Source organism: Zosterops lateralis (assembly GCF_965231275.1).
Source record: "Zosterops lateralis genome assembly, chromosome: 4".
In the NCBI taxonomy this organism is placed as follows: domain Eukaryota; kingdom Metazoa; phylum Chordata; class Aves; order Passeriformes; family Zosteropidae; genus Zosterops; species Zosterops lateralis.
This window is the reverse complement of record NC_139765.1, coordinates 67,343,810-67,362,892: the sequence shown is the minus strand read 5'-3', so window position 1 is coordinate 67,362,892 and position 19,083 is coordinate 67,343,810. Positions and strand designations below refer to the sequence as shown.

At 48.3% G+C, this 19,083-nt stretch overlaps 1 protein-coding gene across 7 annotated transcripts in view; it reads right to left on the bottom strand.

Annotated features, from left to right (window-relative positions):
• Positions 1-376: 376 nt before the first annotated feature.
• FRMD4A (FERM domain containing 4A) overlaps positions 377-19,083 on the bottom strand; it is a 270,813-nt gene continuing 252,106 nt past the window's right edge. For 5 of the 7 annotated variants that reach the window (XM_083859687.1, XM_083859685.1, XM_083859684.1 and 2 more), the window contains exons 15-23: positions 18,598-18,731; positions 15,132-15,254; positions 11,748-11,976; positions 10,525-10,581; positions 9,832-10,069; positions 9,241-9,405; positions 6,593-7,452; positions 4,216-4,312; positions 377-701 (exon numbers count right to left, since the gene is read on the bottom strand). In XM_083859687.1, coding sequence (XP_083715813.1) covers positions 599-701; positions 4,216-4,312; positions 6,593-7,452; positions 9,241-9,405; positions 9,832-10,069; positions 10,525-10,581; positions 11,748-11,976; positions 15,132-15,254; positions 18,598-18,731 — 2,006 coding nt within the window. In that variant the 3' untranslated portion in view covers positions 377-598. Of the gene's footprint in view, positions 702-2,377; positions 2,450-4,215; positions 4,313-6,592; positions 7,453-9,240; positions 9,406-9,831; positions 10,070-10,524; positions 10,582-11,747; positions 11,977-15,131; positions 15,255-18,597; positions 18,732-19,083 lie in introns of all 7 variants that reach the window. The other 2 variants (XM_083859686.1, XM_083859683.1) reach the window with 1 other exon arrangement.

The following is a 19,083-nucleotide window of genomic DNA, read 5'->3' as shown; positions in this document are numbered from 1 at the left end:
GCAGCACAGGGGGTTGTTTGGGTTGTTTAGGTGGACTCCAAATGAAGAAGGAAATGCCATTTTGCAAGGGAGTGGTCGTGTCTGCCATCAAGTTAAAGAAGGGAGAGATGTTCTTGTAGCTAGAACTTGCTGAGCAACTCATCCTGCCAACAGTGGTGTGGAGATCTTTGGCAGTGCTGACCTGATCGTGAGACTGACACATCTCTGAAGTGGTGGGATTTACTGCTTCAGAACAGATGCACTTTCAGGAATATGGTCTCCATTTCTCAGTCTCTGTCCTATTCCCACCCCCTTAAAACTAATGCTGTTGACTTCAGCTTGCAGGTCGTGGAACTCTTACGGCTGTTACTTGCTGTGGAACACTAATCAGGGCCGTGGGAGGGACGGGCACCCCTCTGGCCACGGGGTGTGCTGCTCTCTGCTGCTGCCTGGGGCATCTCAGGGCCAATGTTCCACACGTGTTGTCTTGAATTGCATCGTGAAAAAAGTGCTTAGAGTTGAAGCTGGTGCTGGGTGACAGTGCATCTGGGTAAGGCAAATGAGAGGCAGTGAGGTGATCTCAGAATGGCATTGATGTGATTAACTTGAGGTCAGGGGTTCACACTAGAGTTCCAGGCTTGGCTTTTTCCTGCCCATACCACTGGACATCTGCTAATTCTGGATAGAGGGGAGAATCCAGGAAACAGCTATCATTGTAGTTCCTGCAGGAGAAAGGAAACTTGGTTAGGACATTGAGTGCTCCTGGGAAGTTCACGAGCATAGAACATTGTGTTATGGGTGGAGAGGAATGCAGGGCATTCACAGACCCCTCTGCACTCTGCCTGTGTCTTCCCCCCTGCCCTGGGTACAGCAGCAGTGCTGTGCCTCTGCCCTGCCTGAGGGCTCTGCTGCTGCCCTGCTCACTAGTAAGCTGGGATAGAGATTTTTCTGTAGGATACTCTCCAAGGAGCAAGAGCAGCTCACTTGGACATGGGCTATATCACCCAGTGGGGACATTGAAGGAGGAGGGTGGTGGCACTTTCTGTAGCACTTCTGCTCTGGGCAGAGGCTTGTGCATCACCCAGCAGTCCCAGAGTTACGTGGCTTTCCAGGGATGAACCAGGAAGGGACTGAGAGCATGCCAGGTCTGATATGGAAAGGACCATGATCTGTAGAAGTAGCCTAGTCCTCATCTTGGGCTATGTTTCCTGACAGGCTACTGCTTCTTTTGCTGCCTGGCTTTTTCTTTGCCTGTACTGAGCAGATGAGACAATTAATAAGAATTTTCTTTGCTATTTACATTAAGAGCACTAAAGCAGTGTCAGATCCCAGCTTAAGCTGTGGAGCTCCTTCCCAGAGGAAAACAGGTCAAAATCTGGATCTTTTAGGAAGTGATTGCTGTATCTGTGCAGTGGTAGCCAGAATTGATGTCTCTCCCTCACACTTTGATTTGAATAGACTTCCAAACTAGAGACTGTTTAGAGGCCAAAAGCAGGAGATGCGTATTTTTTCTGTTTACTGAGGGATTCTTTCCCCTTCCTGCATTCCCTCCCCACTTCACAGGACTGATCTCACATCTGGTACAGTTCCTCATCCTCTGTCCTGTTTTCCACCTGTTTTCCCTGGGATTGGTGTCTGAGAGGAACCTGAGCAAGTGCATCGACATTTGCATGTTAAAGAGCCTTTTGTTTCCCAGCTCTGAGCTGGAGTACAGAGGTTTATGGGATAACTCTAGAAAGCTGGGCTTGAAATACTTGACAGATGCCAGCTGTGAATGGTTGTAGATTCAAATGAGAGTGTCAGACAGCGATGGCAGTTTAATTAAAACAGAAATACTCTGAGGGTTTTTTTGTTCCCTCCACCCTTCCCCCTCTGTCTTCCCACAGGAATGGGGCCAGGATTGCTCCTTGTTCTGTAAAACTTCTCTGCTGGTGCCACTGCAGTGAACAGCCTCAGCTCTGTGGCAGGGAGGGAGGAAGAAGGGGTGATGGAGCTGAGGCTGGGAGCTCTGGCCAGGTCCTCTGAGCTTACCCGAGCTCATGTCCCCACCAGGCTGCTCCCAGACTGTTCCCACAGCACTCTGCCCATGCTGCTTTCAATTGTCCCGAGCCACTGATTTGTTATCCCCCCCTCCCTCCCAGCTTTCTGTGCCCGTTCAGCCTCTGCAGGGACACAGAACGGGCTGGCCCTGAGTCCCTTTCACAGGGGAAAGTGCTACAGGCACAGAAAAGGCACAGAGAGGGCTCAGAATGCTCCCAGGCACTGCAGGAAGCCTTGCTGGCTGGCAGACACACGGGCACACAGCACAGGGCAGCCCCGGCGGGACAGCGGGAGGCCGCACTGTGCTCATGGACTGTGGGGCAGGAGGAGGAAAGAACAAAACGTCCCCTTACTATACCTCTATTCATCAGTACTTTGGTGGGTTGGAGACTGAGACTCATCCATAGTGGGTGAGTTGTCTGTTGCTTCTCTGAACAAAGGAGAGCAAAAAAGGAGGAAAGAGGAGAGAGGAAATGTTAAAGAAAAAGATTTGACACAGACATTGTTACGAGCTTATTAATCCAGTGGGGAAACAAGTTGACGAATCATCTTTAGAAAAAGTTAGTGACACAGAAACATGTTGGGGAGAAGTGTCAATCTGTTGAGTCGTGCTGGGTGGGCACAGTCCCCTCCTGCAGTGGAGGAATCTGTGTTGTGCATCTAATGGCAGACTGGATGCACTCCTGTATTTATACACATACACCTCGGTGCTATGCACAGGTACAAAACAAGTGTTGATTTATCTCCAATTCTTTTTGCACTGGTTGTTGGTGCAGGACCTAAGGTATAAATCCAGGTAGCTTCACTTTCACCAGATAAGAATTTGGCTTGATCTATTTTTGCTGTGAGAGACAAGGTACAGGACTTAGCTTGAATGGAAAAATGAGGAAAACTCGAATCATCCAAACAGGTGTATCAGCTGGCTGCTCACCAGTTTTGATTCTGATCATCATCGAGATACTTAGAAGAATTAGGACTGGGATGGAGACTGAGACTAAGATTTAAATTTAGACTCAAACCCTTAATAGTGGAAATTGCAGTGTATGGTAAAGGTAGGTATCATTTTGCCTATCTTGCTATCCCTTGACTTTTTGTGAAATGGGTCCAAGAACATTCTCCTGTTCAAAAGCTGGAAGCACATGCAAAGACCATACGAGGCTGGATGTCAAATGTGTGAATTTAAAATCCAGGTAAGCCTAAGGGGCTGTGATTATGGTTCTCCTCATCTCCAATTTAAAGTGCAGTCACAAGCAGTGCTGGAGTAAAACCAGAGGTCAAACTTGGTCATAGGTGACATGGGTAATTAAAGAGCAGGAGCTTTTCTAGTGGCTGCACAGTGAAATGTTTTCAAAGTTAGTCCCAATTCATGACTCAGGGTATCAGATCTGTTTTCCTATTCAAAGGACTAGGGTATTTTGAGGACTGTAGTGTCAGGTCTAGCTGATCTCACCAAAATCTCATCCCACAATTTGAGATGTGCTGAGTTAGATGGGATCTGGAAATGGCCTTTATTTCACATGTCAGGACAGAATTGCTGGACAGAGAATGCTAGAGAATACCCATGGGAGTTTGCAAAAGGCTGTTTATTTACTCCTGGAACTCCCTGCCTTGTAAAGAGGTGCCAAAGAACCCAATTACTGTATTTATATTAGTAATGGCTATGAGTGTGTAATGCTTCCCTCACACTCTGGTGAAGCACCTCCATGTTAGTGGTAGCTGAAAAAAGGCCCTTAAAAGTCATGCAGACACATTGCTGGGGAAAACTGAACAGAGAAATGAGGTTGGTGCACACACAGGTATGGCAGGCACTGAACCTTGCCTTTTAAACAAGGTCTTGGTGTGGACAGCCAGTGTGATGGCTGCTAAAAAAGAAACATCAGCTATTTCAACATACAAAGAAGACTGGAGGAAGGAGACTGTCCAAGCAGGAGGAACCTGCAAGGCTCCTTTCCTTGTGGATCTGACACTGCCTGGAGCAGTGCTGGGTGTGGATGACTCGGCCATGTCTTGGTCAGCCCAAACCAGAGCTCCACCATCACGAGAGCACAGGTGGGAGACTGGAAATGCTCCATGTGGATATAGGCTATGGAGCACATGGGAAACATTCCCCACAGCTGTGCCTATGTGTGGGGGGAGCTTTTTCCTCCCTGGCACTGAGTGAGGTGGACTCTCTAAGCTGATCCCACAGACACTCACCCAGTCTGCCACGTGAGAATGTGGTGGGGGCTGCCCGGCGGCGTGGCTGCCAGCTCGCTCGACGGCGTGGAACTCCTCTGGCTGTGAGGTAAGGCAGCTGGAAAACAACCAAGGGTGGAGAAAAGCCACTGGTGAGGTGAGAACACAAAGGTCAGGGTGGTTCAGAAGCATCAGCTGGTCAGACCAGCAGGAACATGTCTGGCTGTGAGTAAACACAGCCTGGGACAGACCTCGCCCTGTTCCTGGGTGACTGTGTCTGAACACGTCACAAGAGCACAGCCTCTGCTGACACTGCTACACCTCATGGGCTGGATCTGCCCTCAGCTCTGCAGGAGCACTCAGCCTCCAGCTGAGTACAGCCACCCAGTCTCCTGATCCTGCCTGGGGCACACCACACTTCTCCCAGGACAGAAACTTGGTTGCTGCTGCCCTGGACTCCATGAGTCCTGAACTGGAGGAGCTCAGCCTGTCAAGCTCAGCATCCTGTTTCCAGGGGTGGTGGGAGATGCTCTGTGTCCCCAGGAGCCAGGGCTGGCAGTGGTGAGAGCCTGGACAAGTACACTGCTAAGGAGGAAGACAGCTCTGAAGATTTCAAAAGCTACAACTTCCTTTCACATTGAATTTGTAAAAAATGTCTGGCTTTGTTGACAGCCCTATTAGGGACCAAAGAAAGGCTTAGCTTACTTGAATGAAGACAGAAGCAAGCTGGACTATAAATGGGCAGTGAGTCTTGGGGGAATTTCCCTGGTGAGGGTCCAGCAAATAAATCCACCTGACTAATCTTTCCTCTTCCTCAAGTCTGTACAGTGCTGACCCTCTGAATTTAATACATACCTAGAATTTAATACATGCCTAGAAGTCTGATCCTCTTTGAAGGGCAGTGTGCAGCCCAGTTGACCTATCAGCTAGGACTGATCAGCTGAAATTATGGAGGCTTCTACCTGGCACCCCTCTCTCTGCTGTTAGATTCTTTAGCTGTTGCCAAATTACACTTAAAGGAAAAATCAAATTTTAATTTGCTTCTTGGAGCTGACAGCTCCTATGGTCAGTATCCTCCCGTGGCTGTGATTACTAACATACTTGTGATGCACAGGTATCACACTTAGGTTTAAAGACCCAGCTGAGTGGGGGAATGGACTGACTGACAGTGATTTCTACGTTCTCTCACCCCAATCCCACCATTTTCCTGAACTGGTACCATTTCCAAGGCCAATCAAAAGCTTTCCATTGTTCAAGGATTTTCCCTTACTGAATGGAACAGAACTGCCCATCAACCAAAGGGAGGAAGACAGATTTTCACAGGGAGACTCAGGATGGTTCTAGAAGCTCCTCAGTTGTGTCTTGGTCCACCCCTGGTACTCCTGTGAGCGTTGGCATCACACATCAATCAGCCTCTTCTTGGGCAGCTGTTGGTGGCCCACGAGGAGCCTCTGACTCCACTCTGGAGTTGGCAACAAGTGCAGGGCTCCACTGGTGCCAGCGTGGTGGTCACCATGGACTGGACACCACACTGGGATGGCAGAAGGCCAGCAGCCAGCACGGGTGGACAATGCACTGGTCTGCCTGGGAGGAAGTGGCAAGTGCAGCCAGAGCAATGGTGTCTCCCATGCTGAGGCTGAGCATGTGGCTCAGGTTTTTAGCAAGTCCTTGATCTGTCCACACTGGCTGGACAAGGAGTGACTGATGGCCAGTAAATATTTAACCTTGGACTGTTTCACAACACGTTGTAGCCTTCTCAGTGTAATGAATTTGACTGTTTTCTTACCATTTAATATTAACAGCACAGAGGTGTGCAACGCTCTGTACATAACACACAGGCAAAATACTGCACAAACTTCAGCACTCTGAGTTTCAGGGTATTATCAGCAGAGTTATTGGAGCTGCATGGGAAAACCAAGTCTCAGCAGTACACAAAGATCTCATCACTCAAACATTTCCGTGGGGGTTGGTGGGGCTGTGATGCCCCACTTAACCTTTCCCATGGTTTTGGTGTTTCACCGAGTAGATTTATTCTCCTAGTCTGTGCTGAATGCCTGCTTGCTCCATTGTTCCCCTCACTTTGTCACCTTCAGCCTCTAGTGCCATCACCCAAAATCCAACTGCACTCTGAGGAAACACCTGGCAATAACCAGGCTTTGGTCCCTCTCTGTCTTTTGAGCCCATCATTGAGAAGTGATGATTTCCATGGAAAACCATTCCCATTGATGAATGTCTTGGACAAGGTTTGCCCCACAGGTTTGGTTAGCAGTGTGTGCAGGCCAGACAACGTGCTGTGTCCTGGCACTGCTCTCCAGCTGGGGTGTAATGCCTGCCATGGATCCAGGCTGAATGAGGCTCCCATCCCTCCCCACCCCTCTGCCCGGGGCCTGGCTCTCACCTGATGTTGCTTTACACATCTGAGGCATTCTCGTGACCCGGCTGTGTGCCACAAAGGTGCTTTGAGAAGATGTGCTGTACTGGGAGCTGCTGTCCGAGGAGGTGGAGCTGGTGTGCGACAGGCGGCTGTGCTCCTTGTGGGAGGCCGTGGACCGCTGGTACCAGAGCCGCAGCTCGTCCGACACCGCAGTCCTGCCCGAGCCCTTCTCGTGGCCCTCCCTGCCCAGAGATGGAGTCCTTATGATCTGGGAGCGGGATGGGGTGAGCCTGACCGAGTCCACTTCATCCCCGTGCCAGTTCTCCTTAAACATCCCCCCAGCTGTGTAGGAGTTGGAGGTTTTGAATTGTGCTTTCACGCTGTAGTGTCCCTCCTGGTCATTCTCCAGGCTCCGCACCACCACAGGTGTGGAGCTGCCCTCGATGTAGAGGGGATATTCTTTGATCCTGTACTGGGAGGAGGGCTGGCTCTGGCTGTGCAGGTAGACACGGTGGTGTCCTGTCCCGTTCCTGGCAGCCAGGTTGGGCATACTCCCTGAATTGGAAGAGACCAGGTTGCCTGCTGATTTGTGCCTTTGCCTCTGCCGTTCTCTGGCTTTTGACGGGGAATCCTCTGCCAGGGTGGAGTAGTTGGGGTTCATCTGGGCAGGGTAGTAGTGCTCCGAGCTGGAATGGCTGGTGCAGGAAGAGCAGTCGTCCATGGGGTCAGAGCCATTACTGCTACGAGTCCTTGGGGTGTAGAAATCAGGGCTCCCTGTCTCATTTTCTGAGCCCAGGAGCTTTCCTTGTGACTCCAAACTGGAGCTCCGGTGTCTAAAGTGCTGAGCTAAGCTGTGCAGTCTGGTTGGGCTGATATCTACTGACCTGCAGGTACCAGGAAAAGAAACAGGCTGTAAGTCAACATGTTGAATCATTCCCCATCCCTGTCTGTACACCCGGCCACCAAAGGAATCTGAGGGCATTGAAAACCTGAAGCCTTCCAGCACTTGGGGCTGCTGCCTGCAATGCAATCTGCTTCCCTGCCACAGGGCTTGAGGTGATTAGGTCCTGCTCCTGTTCCTCTCCAGTCCCTTGTTGGTGACATTCAGTCTGCAGCACCATGAGGGACATAAACCCCCTACCCAATCCAGTTCCTCTGGGGCATGCCACCCTGGGAAAAGCCCAGTCTGAAGAGTAAAGTTGGGAACCTCAAGTCTTGGCTTTGCTGGCTCATCTGTCTCATGGCAGAGCTGTTTGGGTCAGCACCATCCCTTTGCTACCAGGCTCACCTCGTGCCACCCTGCAAATCCCAAAACCTCACAGGCCACAAAGGTGGTGAGATTCCCTTGCAAGTGGCCCATGAAAGTCCTGCATGGGTACAATCCACTTGATAAGAGACAGACAGACAGACTGCTCATGCTTAGTCCTGAACACTGTGATTTCTCCACTGATCATTGTAAAAGTCCCCCCTTGTCAAGCAGCTTGGTGCTACTGGGGCCCAGCCATGGGGAGCGTGTGTGGGACTCTCACTGGTAACAGCCCTCCAGGCAACCACCCCAAATCACAGTTTACAGGGCTTGATTCATGGCCAAGTCTGGGAGGTCTCTATTCACCCCAACTGTTTGAAGAGCTCCACCCATCCATTCAAGGAGCAGAAACACATCTACATGACAGATGGCTAAGGCCAGGGCATGCAGCTCATGAATGAGGTACAGACTGAGCAATGGTTGTTTCAAACACCCAAATGGCCCCTAACCAGTCAAGGCCACTTTTCAAGCCCTGTGCCAGGCTCATTTCTCATACAGCTTGGTTCCAGTGTTAACAGACATTGCACCATTGAAAGGTAGCCCCAGACAACTATTTGTAACAAACTTAACCCAGGGCTTTAATGCCTTGTATTGTCTTTGCCCGAGGCTGATGTGTTGGCATGACTCTTGATTTATTCTGAGCTAAATTATGGTGGCACTTCCCCTTAGGGCAGGACACTAGCAGCACACAGCTCTGGCTCAGTTCTGCTCCCTGCGGTGTCATGGAATTTGTCACAAAAACAAAAGAGCAATGAAGCTGAACAGTTTGTAAAAATTCTGCTGAAAATCGCAGTCAAGTTTGGCCCCACACATCAAATCACCTCCCTTTCACACTTCAACTCTTTCCTCTGTCAACCCTGGGCTAAATTCCACTGCCACCTGGGTCCCTGGCTGGATTGCTTTACACAGGCTCTTGATCTTCATGTAACATCACACATGTGCAAACATTTTATCCATGAGGGAAAATTAACACTATTCAACATTTTGTATCAGACAGGAAGCAACATGTTCTCTCCAGCTGGATCCATGGAGGAATTTACTGCAGAACTTAGCAGTAGCACCACATGCATTTTAAAAGTGGTTTGTAGAGCCTATAAACAGTCTGAGATGAAAGGTTCCAGCAGAAGAAAAGCTTCATCACTTTAGGGGAGGGATGAGAGGCAGAATCATGTTTATCTTAAGGGATTTCAGGATGTCAGTTCAGGAGAGATTCTCTACTGGCATGAGCACATGAGCCTCTTACGTGAACAGGACTGGTTTGTGTCCTTTCATGAACTGGGAATTAATTCATACCCTGAGAGAAGGATAAAGCAAGGCAAATTTATTTCAGGGTAAGCAGGGTGAGGCTGGAGCCGGGCAGACTTACCTCGTGGAGTGGACGTAGTGCGGACTGCGTACCCGTAGATCCGGCGTCGACGGCATGCTGGACTGGGAATTCCAGTGGGGAAGGCTCCGGATGGGGCTGTTCTGCAGAGAGCTGCTCCCTCCCGCCTCGGCACAGCTCCCGGTGCTGGGGAACCGCTTGTGACTGCTGCAGAGGAAACACCCTGCTTCAGCTCTCCCACAGGAATTTGGGGAAGTGGCTCCCACACATCCTTCCAGATCTCAGGCACGTGGCTGGGATCTTGCGGGGGTGAGTGGGAATTGGGTTGGCTGCTGCTCTGAGCTTGTGCCCCAGCACTGGTGCTTCTACAGTGCCAGAGGCCATGGCCAAGTCCTGCCAAAGCCCTCAGATGATCCACCATCCTACCCTTTAAATGTTTTGTAGAATAACACTGAGATACCAAACAGCAATCATGTGGCTGTAGCTTGTTTTTATGACCTGCCGATTGGCCAAAACACTTGAAAGCCTCCTTTTTAGTAAGGGACAGCTTTGTAAATTTTGAAAGGGCTCCCACCAGTCCCTTCTGAAAGCAGGGAATATCTCTGCAACGGAGCTTCCAGAGAGGTGGCTCACCTGGAATGGCTGTGCGAGGAGCGCTTCTTGACCTTCTCATAGGGCTCATCCAGGGATGACTCGCTCCACATCTTGGGTTTGATGGGGGACTTGTCGTAGTCGTTGCGGTGGAAATGCATCTGCCGGAGCCCTTCCAGCGACTGCGGCGGCGGCGGCCGGTTGTGCAGCGGCGGCCGGGGCGGGAGGCCTTTGTGTGGAGACTGCAGAGGGGAGATTGTGCTGGTCACCTGAGAGTCCTCTGTGGAGAGAAGGGAGAGACGTGATGGCTGTGTGACACCTCCAATGGCAGCACAGCCCTGAGAGATGCCATCACTCCTTCCTTACCCTACTTCCCCTGGCTGTGTTCAGGGCCACCCTCAAGTCCTGACTTTCAGAAGGGCACTGGCTGACATTCCCATTTTGGGAGAGAACGGCCAGCGAGAGTGTGTGGTGCATTAAAACAACTGAAACTTAAGGGAAAATAAGGAGGCATTCTAGGACTGTATTATGAAATAATTCAGAGCAGTAACCACAGCAATACTCACTGCTCCAGGCCTGATGTCTGACTACAAGATAGAGTCAGGGGAAACTAAGCTTTTTAGCTCCTGGGATTTATCAGTGGACTATTACACAGAACAGTAATTCCATTTTGAGTCTTAATCAGGAGTTTACACATCCCTTCCCGCTCTCCAGAACATACAGCAGCCAACATACCATCCTCAAGAACAAGGGCATCTGAGAGGGAGCTGTCTTCACTGGCAATGTTTCCTTCTGAAGAGAAGAAAATACAAGGATGATCAGATGGTACCAAGAATTGCAGTGACTGAGTGCTGAACTGCACCATGATCTTTGTTCACTGAGTCTTAACCTTAAGCAGTCACCCATGCCTTCCTGCCTTCCTTCTTACAGAGAAAGAGGCAAAATTCCTAAGAATGTTTGACTCAGCCCACTCTCAGTCTGGGAGGGCAGAGCTGCAGGTCAGGTCTCTCAATAGCAGGCTGCCTTTCAAGGAGCTGCTAAATCTTTTCAATAATTGGGGATTAAGTCTGAGTCACAACAGAGAGCTGAGATCCCCAGAGGATGCAAACTGGCACAGTGCCATTAGTGAGATTTACATCTTGGCCCTTAAGGACTCTGGGTTTTATCCATCTTCTTAAAATCATCATCCTGTTGCTAACTAAAAGCTCACACTAAGTACCAGTTCTGTGGAATTCAAGGTAATGTTTCTAGAGCATCCTCTACTGCATCAGGAAAAGCTCTCAGGTCCTTGGCATGCAGATATTCGAGGTGCCTCCCCCAGTCTGTGTCCTCATGGCTGTTATCTCTGACTGAGGTGCAACTTGGTACCCAGGTCACAAATACAGCAGCTCTAATCTCAGTTCCTGCCACAAAGGCACAGAGAAAAGCTCTGCAAGTCAAAGGGAGAGCGGAAAATCCGCAAGGGAAAAGGAACTATGGCAGAAAGTTAATGGATTTCATGAAAAACCAATCAACAACCCAGTAAACCATAAAGTACCCTGAGAATTACATTGTAAAAAAAAAAAAAAAAGAAAAAAAAAAAGAAGAAATATTTGAACACAGCAATGACACTGCTCCCACTTTGATTTTACAGACACCTTTGAGCTAGAGAGCTCACCCCAATCTGCTAACATTAATTACATTTGTACTGCACTGCTCTGGAGGAGACGCCAAGAGAGTGATTTCATAGGAGAACAAAGGAGTCACAGCCTGCTGTGCTGACACCCTGATCACCCACAGCACAAAAAGGGTTTTGCTGCTGTGACCCAGCACATCCCCAACGCACAGCACCCCCTGACAGCACCCCTGGGGTCCTCCAGGCAGGACAGAGAAGAGGAGGGAAGGCAAATTTGGTAAGAATTTTGCTCCCTGCCCTCCACAGACCCTCTGTGATGCTGTGGGCACCAAGTCCCACTCACCATCTATGATCAGGGAGGCTCTCTGTGTCGGCTTCTTCCCAGATTTGATGCGATACTCGTTGATGGCATTCTCGATCTCCTGCAGTTTCTTCAGGGCATTCAGGTAGGATGTTTTCCTCTGCTTCTTCAGCTTCTTGCTGACGTTGGGGTCGCTTGCCAGGCGCCGCGCAGCCTCCGTGATCTGGGACTGAATGGCAAATTCCCTCTCCAGGCGCTCCAGCTCTGCCTCCTGGAAAAAGGCAAGTGGATTCTGGTTACCACTAAAGTCTCCGAGTCCACCTAAGTGGAAGCTCTCCAGAACTTGACCAGTGGCCTCCAACAAAGGCTCTCCATCATCAAAGCATCCACAATCATGCTGCTGCCCTTAGGGCCTCCTTGAGCATACCATCTTGCCTTCACCTGCTCTCAAAAGTGCCTGGAAGCACAGCCGATGGAAGGGATGACCCATAGAAGGAGGACATGTGTGCTCCAGCCCTAAGCCTGAAGTGCTGTTTGACTTTTCAAGCAGCTCAATATGGCCAAGTTTAATGGTGCTCTATTGCTCTACTACACATTTATCCTTTTACATCCATCTGTGGGTCACACTTGCCTCCTACCTCCTCCTTCTCCCTGTTTTCTATATCCATATTTAAGCCTCATTTTATTTCACTGCTATGTGTTGATGCAAAGTCACAGCTTTAACCTCCTTGACAGGTTTGCTTGGCACCCACCAAAACACTGTGGGGTAAAACAGGGAAAAGATGGGTTAAGTCCTCCAGTGTATGGCTGTCAAAATCCAGGGGTGAGTATGATTATGTAAAAGCCCATAAGTAATTATGGGCTGCTGCAACTGATGACACCAGAAAATTGTCTTGAGTTACCAGCCAGGAGGGTGATCTCAGAGCCAGCAGTGTGTAACAGCAAGCTCTCTGTATGCCAGAAAGAGCCAGTGCCCTCAGCCTTAGCCCTTGCAGGGCCTCAGCTGAGTTTTTAGATGCTATCAGGTGTACCCTGGAAGCTACCTATCCATTTTTGGTTATCCTCCAAAGTCAAGGGACTTAGGACAATTTATGCCAAAGCATAAGCTGATATAGAGCTTCCTAGTCTAGAGCACCAGGACACAAGCTGTGAGCTTCAAAGGGCCTTGCTAATCTGCAATGGATCTGGCTACCTCCCCCAGCTCAATGGAATTAGTCTGCAAGAAAGAGGAATGCAGTACATTGAAAATTAAAAAAAAAAAAAAAAAAAGAAATAAAAGAAAAAAAAGAGACAAGTTTCTCTACTTTTAGTGAACAGTGAGACAGTAATATATTCATGGAGATCCCCATTACGCAAGTTCAAATCCTCTCTTTGTTCAGCAGCAGTGTAAGAGCTGATGCTGTGGGGATTTAATCAGACTGAAGGCGTTCTCTGAAGTTTTTATTCTGGGCTTCTTAAAAAACATACTTTTGCTATCAGTGGTGAGTCAGCATTGCATTAAAACTATAATTAGTATTTTCCTCACTTCACTGAAGACTGAACCCACCTTCTGTCTGTTTAACAGATCCCTTTTTGCTTTGAAGACTTTATGAACTCTATTAGTGCCAGACCTATTAAAAGTGAAATTGACACCATGGGGTTTTAAGGCCTGGAACCTCATTCATCGTCTTCTGGTAAAAGCTTTCCCAGAGTAAGAAATTATAGACCAGGTAAAAGTGATTACCAAGAAAAAACCCAGGACCCTTCCCTGCAAGTCTTGCTCTGACAAAGGTCTTACTAAAGGTATGGTGAGTTTGATGTGAAAGCTGTCATTTCAGACCTTCACAGATTCAGCTCTAAATCATTCAGTATATCCTAGGAAAAATATATTAATTTTCCTCCTGTCCATAATTGTCTATTTTCCTCCAGTGAGGCCCCTATAAATAAAGTCCTAGGAAATGAGAGCTATCATCTGCCTTCAGATGGAAGTGCCTTGCTTCAGGTCCTTGTCACAGCTAGTAATTTCAGTCTTGGATTTACGTGGTTGAGGGAATAGTTCACCTTTTGTTTCAAATTGATTTTCCAGTATTTGCACTTGCTGAAGAGTGCATGAAAACCATTGCTGGCCTCCCTAAATGTTTTCAAACTGGCAGCCAAACACAGCTCAGCATCATTGTTCGAGAAGAGAAATTTATGGTTTTGAACACAGCTTTAAAATTTGACAAAGAGAAAGGTAGAGAAAAGCTGAGTCAGCGTGTTTGGATTGCTGCTGCTAAAAGGCAGAGCAGAGTGCCTGCACTGGGGAGGAGCTGCTTTACCTTCCTGCTCTCCCCACCTAACCTTGCCACTGAAGTATGGAGATCCCTCACCCGCCGGCCCCAAAAGCTGCCCTGTAGCAATAGGAGCTGGGGAAGCTGGGGATCAGGTTATAGCTGAGCAGCCAACAGACTGCAGGGGTTTTAGGAGTAATTCAGCTAAGACATGCTTCCCTTTGAAAAGCTTAATTAAATGTGCTAGTTCATGAATATTTGACTGCGGTGGAATTCCTCTCCCAGGCTCCATTGAGAACAAAACTAAAGAGCTCCAGCTGTTTATTTTTTCAGCAGAAGGAAAATGCCAACAAAACGACAAACAGTTAATTCCCCGGCTGAACTGAGCCTCAAACCACACAGTTGCACCAGCTTCACTCCCTCCTCCTACAAAAATAAAAAGGAAACTCAAGACTGGAATATACACAAGTGTCTTGAGACAAATGTGCCTCCACAGACAATAGTTGTTCTGTGAATCCGGTCCTGCCTTACAGCTGCTGCAGGCCTGTTTTCACAGCCACGGTTCAGGGCACTGACCCAGCACATTGTGGGAGCAGGGAAGGGAACAAACACTCCCTGGCAAACTTAGAAAAATGTAACTCCAGCTCCCCATAGGTAGGGATGAAGGCTCTTTTGTTTAAGGACTGGGGAGCAAAATGCTTTTATCTTTTTGTGGCAGGGCTGAGATAGATAATAGTGATGCTTTTTTCCCTAGTTAGAGAGGGCCTGAATTTGGATTGCTACTGGAGTGGAAAGCAAGTGGCTGTTTGCAAAAACAAGACAGGCAGAAGCAGGGCTCAGATGGCTTGAGGGGCTCCTGATATGCTCCCTGCTCACACAAATCACTGCACTTTGTCACCAGAGCACTTACACTGCCATGGTCCAGTTCGGTTACCTCTAGCAAGGCAAGGTAACCAAAGCATTTCACCTTTACTCTGAGTGTGAAGTAAAGTCTCCAACTCTCTCACTGCTTCCCCATTCTGATGGATATAAAAAACCCCAAATGGGTACTGTGAGCAATTACAGTAATTTAAAACAAAAATGACCATGGGATTGATGGCTCCTGTGTGATGCTCAGTGGACATCTTAGAGACCTGAGGTGAGCACACAGGTCTGGAAGGGAAGGGCACAGCCTCACCTCTCCTTTAGGCAGGATTTTCTGCTCATCCAGTTTAAAGGCAGTTCCTATTCTTCTCCTTACAATAGGTGGCTCCTCCCCAGGATCCAGGGGGTATTCTCGTGGCAGCTTTCCTGTGAGCTCCTGTAAGCAGAAAATGCTGTTAGTGCTCTGGGAAATCCTGCAGCAGAGCAAAGCACACCACCACTGTGACCCTAAAATGACAGGTATTTGTTAACAACATATCCAGTTCAGCCAGCTGATAAACACACAGGAGAGCACTCAGCCCTGCAAACTCAGAACCCGACACTGAGGGTGGGGACCTCTTTTCTAACCTGTGCATGAATACAGATCTTTGTGGCCTGCCCTGGGCAGGTCTGTAAGTGGTGCCCATCCCTAGGGCGTCACAGCTGAGGCTGAGCAGGCTTGCAGCACACAAGCTTTCATCTCTGCTGCAGGGCGAGCAGGAACCAAGAGCTCCTATCTGCTTAGCTGCTTTTGAGAGGGGTGAGCAGACCCGAGGGACTTCCTGCAGGATGCAGGACTGCTGAGTCAGAAAACTGCAATGGTAACAGCCGTGTAGGTTACGACCTGCACAGAAAAACATTCCTACCTGATTCATGATGTGTCTGAGAGGAATGCAGTGGAAATGGTCATTAAAAGCAGTGCCTGGTACCTCATTACGTGTCTGATAACACTTCATGTATTAGAGTGCCTTCCAAACCCCAGTGATGTCATGGGCACGTTTGGAGCAATTATTAGCTTATACTCTGTCAGACTGATGGGGTTATTTGCAAAAATTTGTTCAAAATCCGAAGCAAACCTCACAGAATTTCAGAATATGTGGACCAAAGGAAGCAGCACCACTACTGATGTTAATGCTGTGAGGTTTTTCCCCTAGACTACACAATACAGGCACACATATCTGAGCTGCAGGCATTGAACTGCCTACAGAAAAAGGCAGGAGCCTGACTACCAGCACAGCCCCTACTTCTTGTACTCAAAAGTCTCCCCATGAAGGACAAAAGGCTTTTGTGTTCCTTAGCATCAGCCTTGAGAGGATCCAGCTGGCAGAGTAACCTAAATCATCTGAATCCCAAAGAACAGCAGCTGACCTTAATGCGAGTGTGGGTGCACAGCCCAGTCCCTGCTTGCCCTGGCCTCTCCCCCACTCCCTAATGGGTTTTTTTTTCTTTCTACTCTTTTCAGGTCACTAGGAAACAAGGACCTGGCCTTTTCAAATCTTCCCTTTAAGCAATTCCCAGCAAAATGGGTTTACAGCAGAGCTCTGTGTTGACGTGCACAGCCCCCTATTGCGAGAGGCATGGCTGCAATGTCTCAGAGTCCCACTCTGCACTGCCCCTCCAGCCCTGTGGGGTTATTTCAGTTTTTCTTTCAAAATGTGTTCCCTGTACTGAGATGTGGCTCTAAGCACTGCAGCGAGACACAGATTCCTGTATCCTGAGGGCAACAGGGATATTTTCTTTATAACTCCTAATGTGATATGAAGCAGGGCAGTGGGTAAAGAGTTAATCTTCTGCAAAATCTGTAAAGATCAGAGCAGAACAAAATGAATGTGGGCTACCATGCTGCCTGCACAAGCTAAAAAGCATTCAAAGGCACGATCATGAAACGTAATCTAAATTAATAAGTAACTGGAGTAGTGATGGCCCGAAGTAACCTGATGCCAGCATTATGAATGGTTCTGGCCATGCTTTCCTAATTATGCCCCCTCTTTTAACCCTTTTTTATCTCCTGGTTTGCCACCTTCTTCCTCTGTTTTGGGCATTCCCATGCCAAAGCAAAAGGGATGAAGGGCAGCCTGAGAGGAAGCTTTCAACTACCAGCTGCTGATGGATGAGCTGTAGGGTTTCGAGATGGGGTCAGATTCCAAGTGTCCATTAATTGCCTCTCTCAAATCACCTATGGAAAGCACAAACACTTTCTACCAGCTCTCAACGTGCTGACAGATGGGCTCTGGCCAGCCTTGCCACAGCACATTAAGGACTTATTGCTCCTCAGCCCCAGCTCTCTGCCCCAGTGGGAGCTTTTGCCTGCATCCTGGTTGCTCCTGAAGTGCTGAGGCTGCACCAAAACCAGGACTGGGGTTAAAGGGAAGGCACTGGGCTGTGAGCTCCTGCAGCTGTGGCACAGACACATCTTCCTCTGCATCCGGTGCTGCTGCAAGGATTAGTCATCAGCAATCAGGCAGGGTTAGCTTAGGGTAGTAAATTCCTCTGGGCCAAGTAGAGCCTCCAGGCCTTGACTGTCAGCCCCTGAAGAGCTGAGATTTTTTCCTGTGGATGATCTCAGCTCAATGGACTTAGAGATTGGATCTGCTCCTGTGACCTTTTTCAGAACAAGTTGTTTGCTGAATTCAACCAGGACTTTTCAGGTGGGAAGGGATTGCTCTCATGGAGTAAAAAAATGGGAACGGGGCAGCAGAGATTTCTGCTGACGTTCTTTGTTGAGAGGTATTTTCCTCAACTTGCTCTTTTTGGCATTAAAACTATACATTAATTAAAACATAGTGCAATGACACCTGAATCAGTGACCCATTTTTGTCAAAAGGTAGATACACATCAAACATTAAGCAAGAACTGGAAGATCTCTGTGCCACTGTCTGCAGCCAGCTTCCTGTTGTGTTACATGTCACAATTTGTTATTAAAATCAGACACACAGACCTGGTAGACATAGGAGGATTGCTGAATGACCTGAGTACACTGCTGCTAATCTCCACACAACAGCTGCAGCAGAGTTGTGATTTCCTCAAGCATTAAATTGATCAATAAATGGCTTCCTATGTACTCCAAAATGAGCAAGTGAGTAGGAAGGTTATGAGTTCCTGAGCTGTCCTGCATGACCTGGGATGACCACAGTGTTTCCTCTTTGCAAGTTCTGCCACCACATTGGCATTCCTTTCCAGCAGTGCCAGAGCTGGCTGGATGAAGGCAACCTACACAGAGCAGATGAGACCTCGTGTGCTCTGCCTCGTATGACAGAGCATGCTTGGAGAAGAAAAGCATGTAAAGTTGGGCCTGCTCCAAGAAGAAAATGTGCCAGCCTCGGGGTTTTTTTTGCTAATGGAGTAAAAAGTCTCTGAGAAGTGATGACCAGCACACAGAACAGCCTTCCGATGGATTTAGGTAGTAGAATATTCTTATCAAAGTTAATAAGAAGCCTGACTGAATGCAACTTATTTACTATTTCAAAGAGCAGACATGGATGCTGAGCACTCTCCATGCCCCAAGCTAACTGGGTACCCAGCTGATTTGGGGTCCCCTTCTCTGGGAAAAGAAAGCCCTGGACTTTGCAATCTGGAGTTGAAACAGCTGGATCTCCCTGAGGCCATTGTACAACGGGTTTTGTAAGATGTGACTGTGGAAGGAATCTCATCTTCTGAGTCCACCCCACCTCCAAACAACAAGCATGCTGTAACAAACAGAGAAACAAAGTGTTCCAGGTTATAAAATGTCCAGTGCCTACCGCTTCCCGCAGGCACAGTTTCTTTAGCTCTTCCAAGCGTTGGCGCAGAGTCTCTTCCAAAGCTTCTTGCCTGGACTTCAGTGCAGCCAGCATGTCTTTCTTGGCAGACTGAGAACTGTCTGACTCTTGGGAACCTGTCAATAAACAATGATTTCACTAGGCAGCTGACAGCAGAATACACATCTGGAGTGCTGGTAATTTTACCAAAGCCTGGACACAGTCCTTCCAAAAAGAAATTGGACTGTGACATGAAGCAGGTGTTACCCAGTCATGTTTGTTTACAGCAAATCCTTAATGTTTAAGCTAACAGTCAGAGATTCAACATTGGAGCACATAAAGACATTTGTAATCATTATCTGGAAAAGTAAAAGCAGCAAAATAAGATCTTAGAGGAAACCCACACACAATTCCCATGAAAGCTCCCAATAGCAAAGTACAGTTTACAAAGCCCTGGAGATGCATTTTTTTGGAAATTAAATCTAGGAG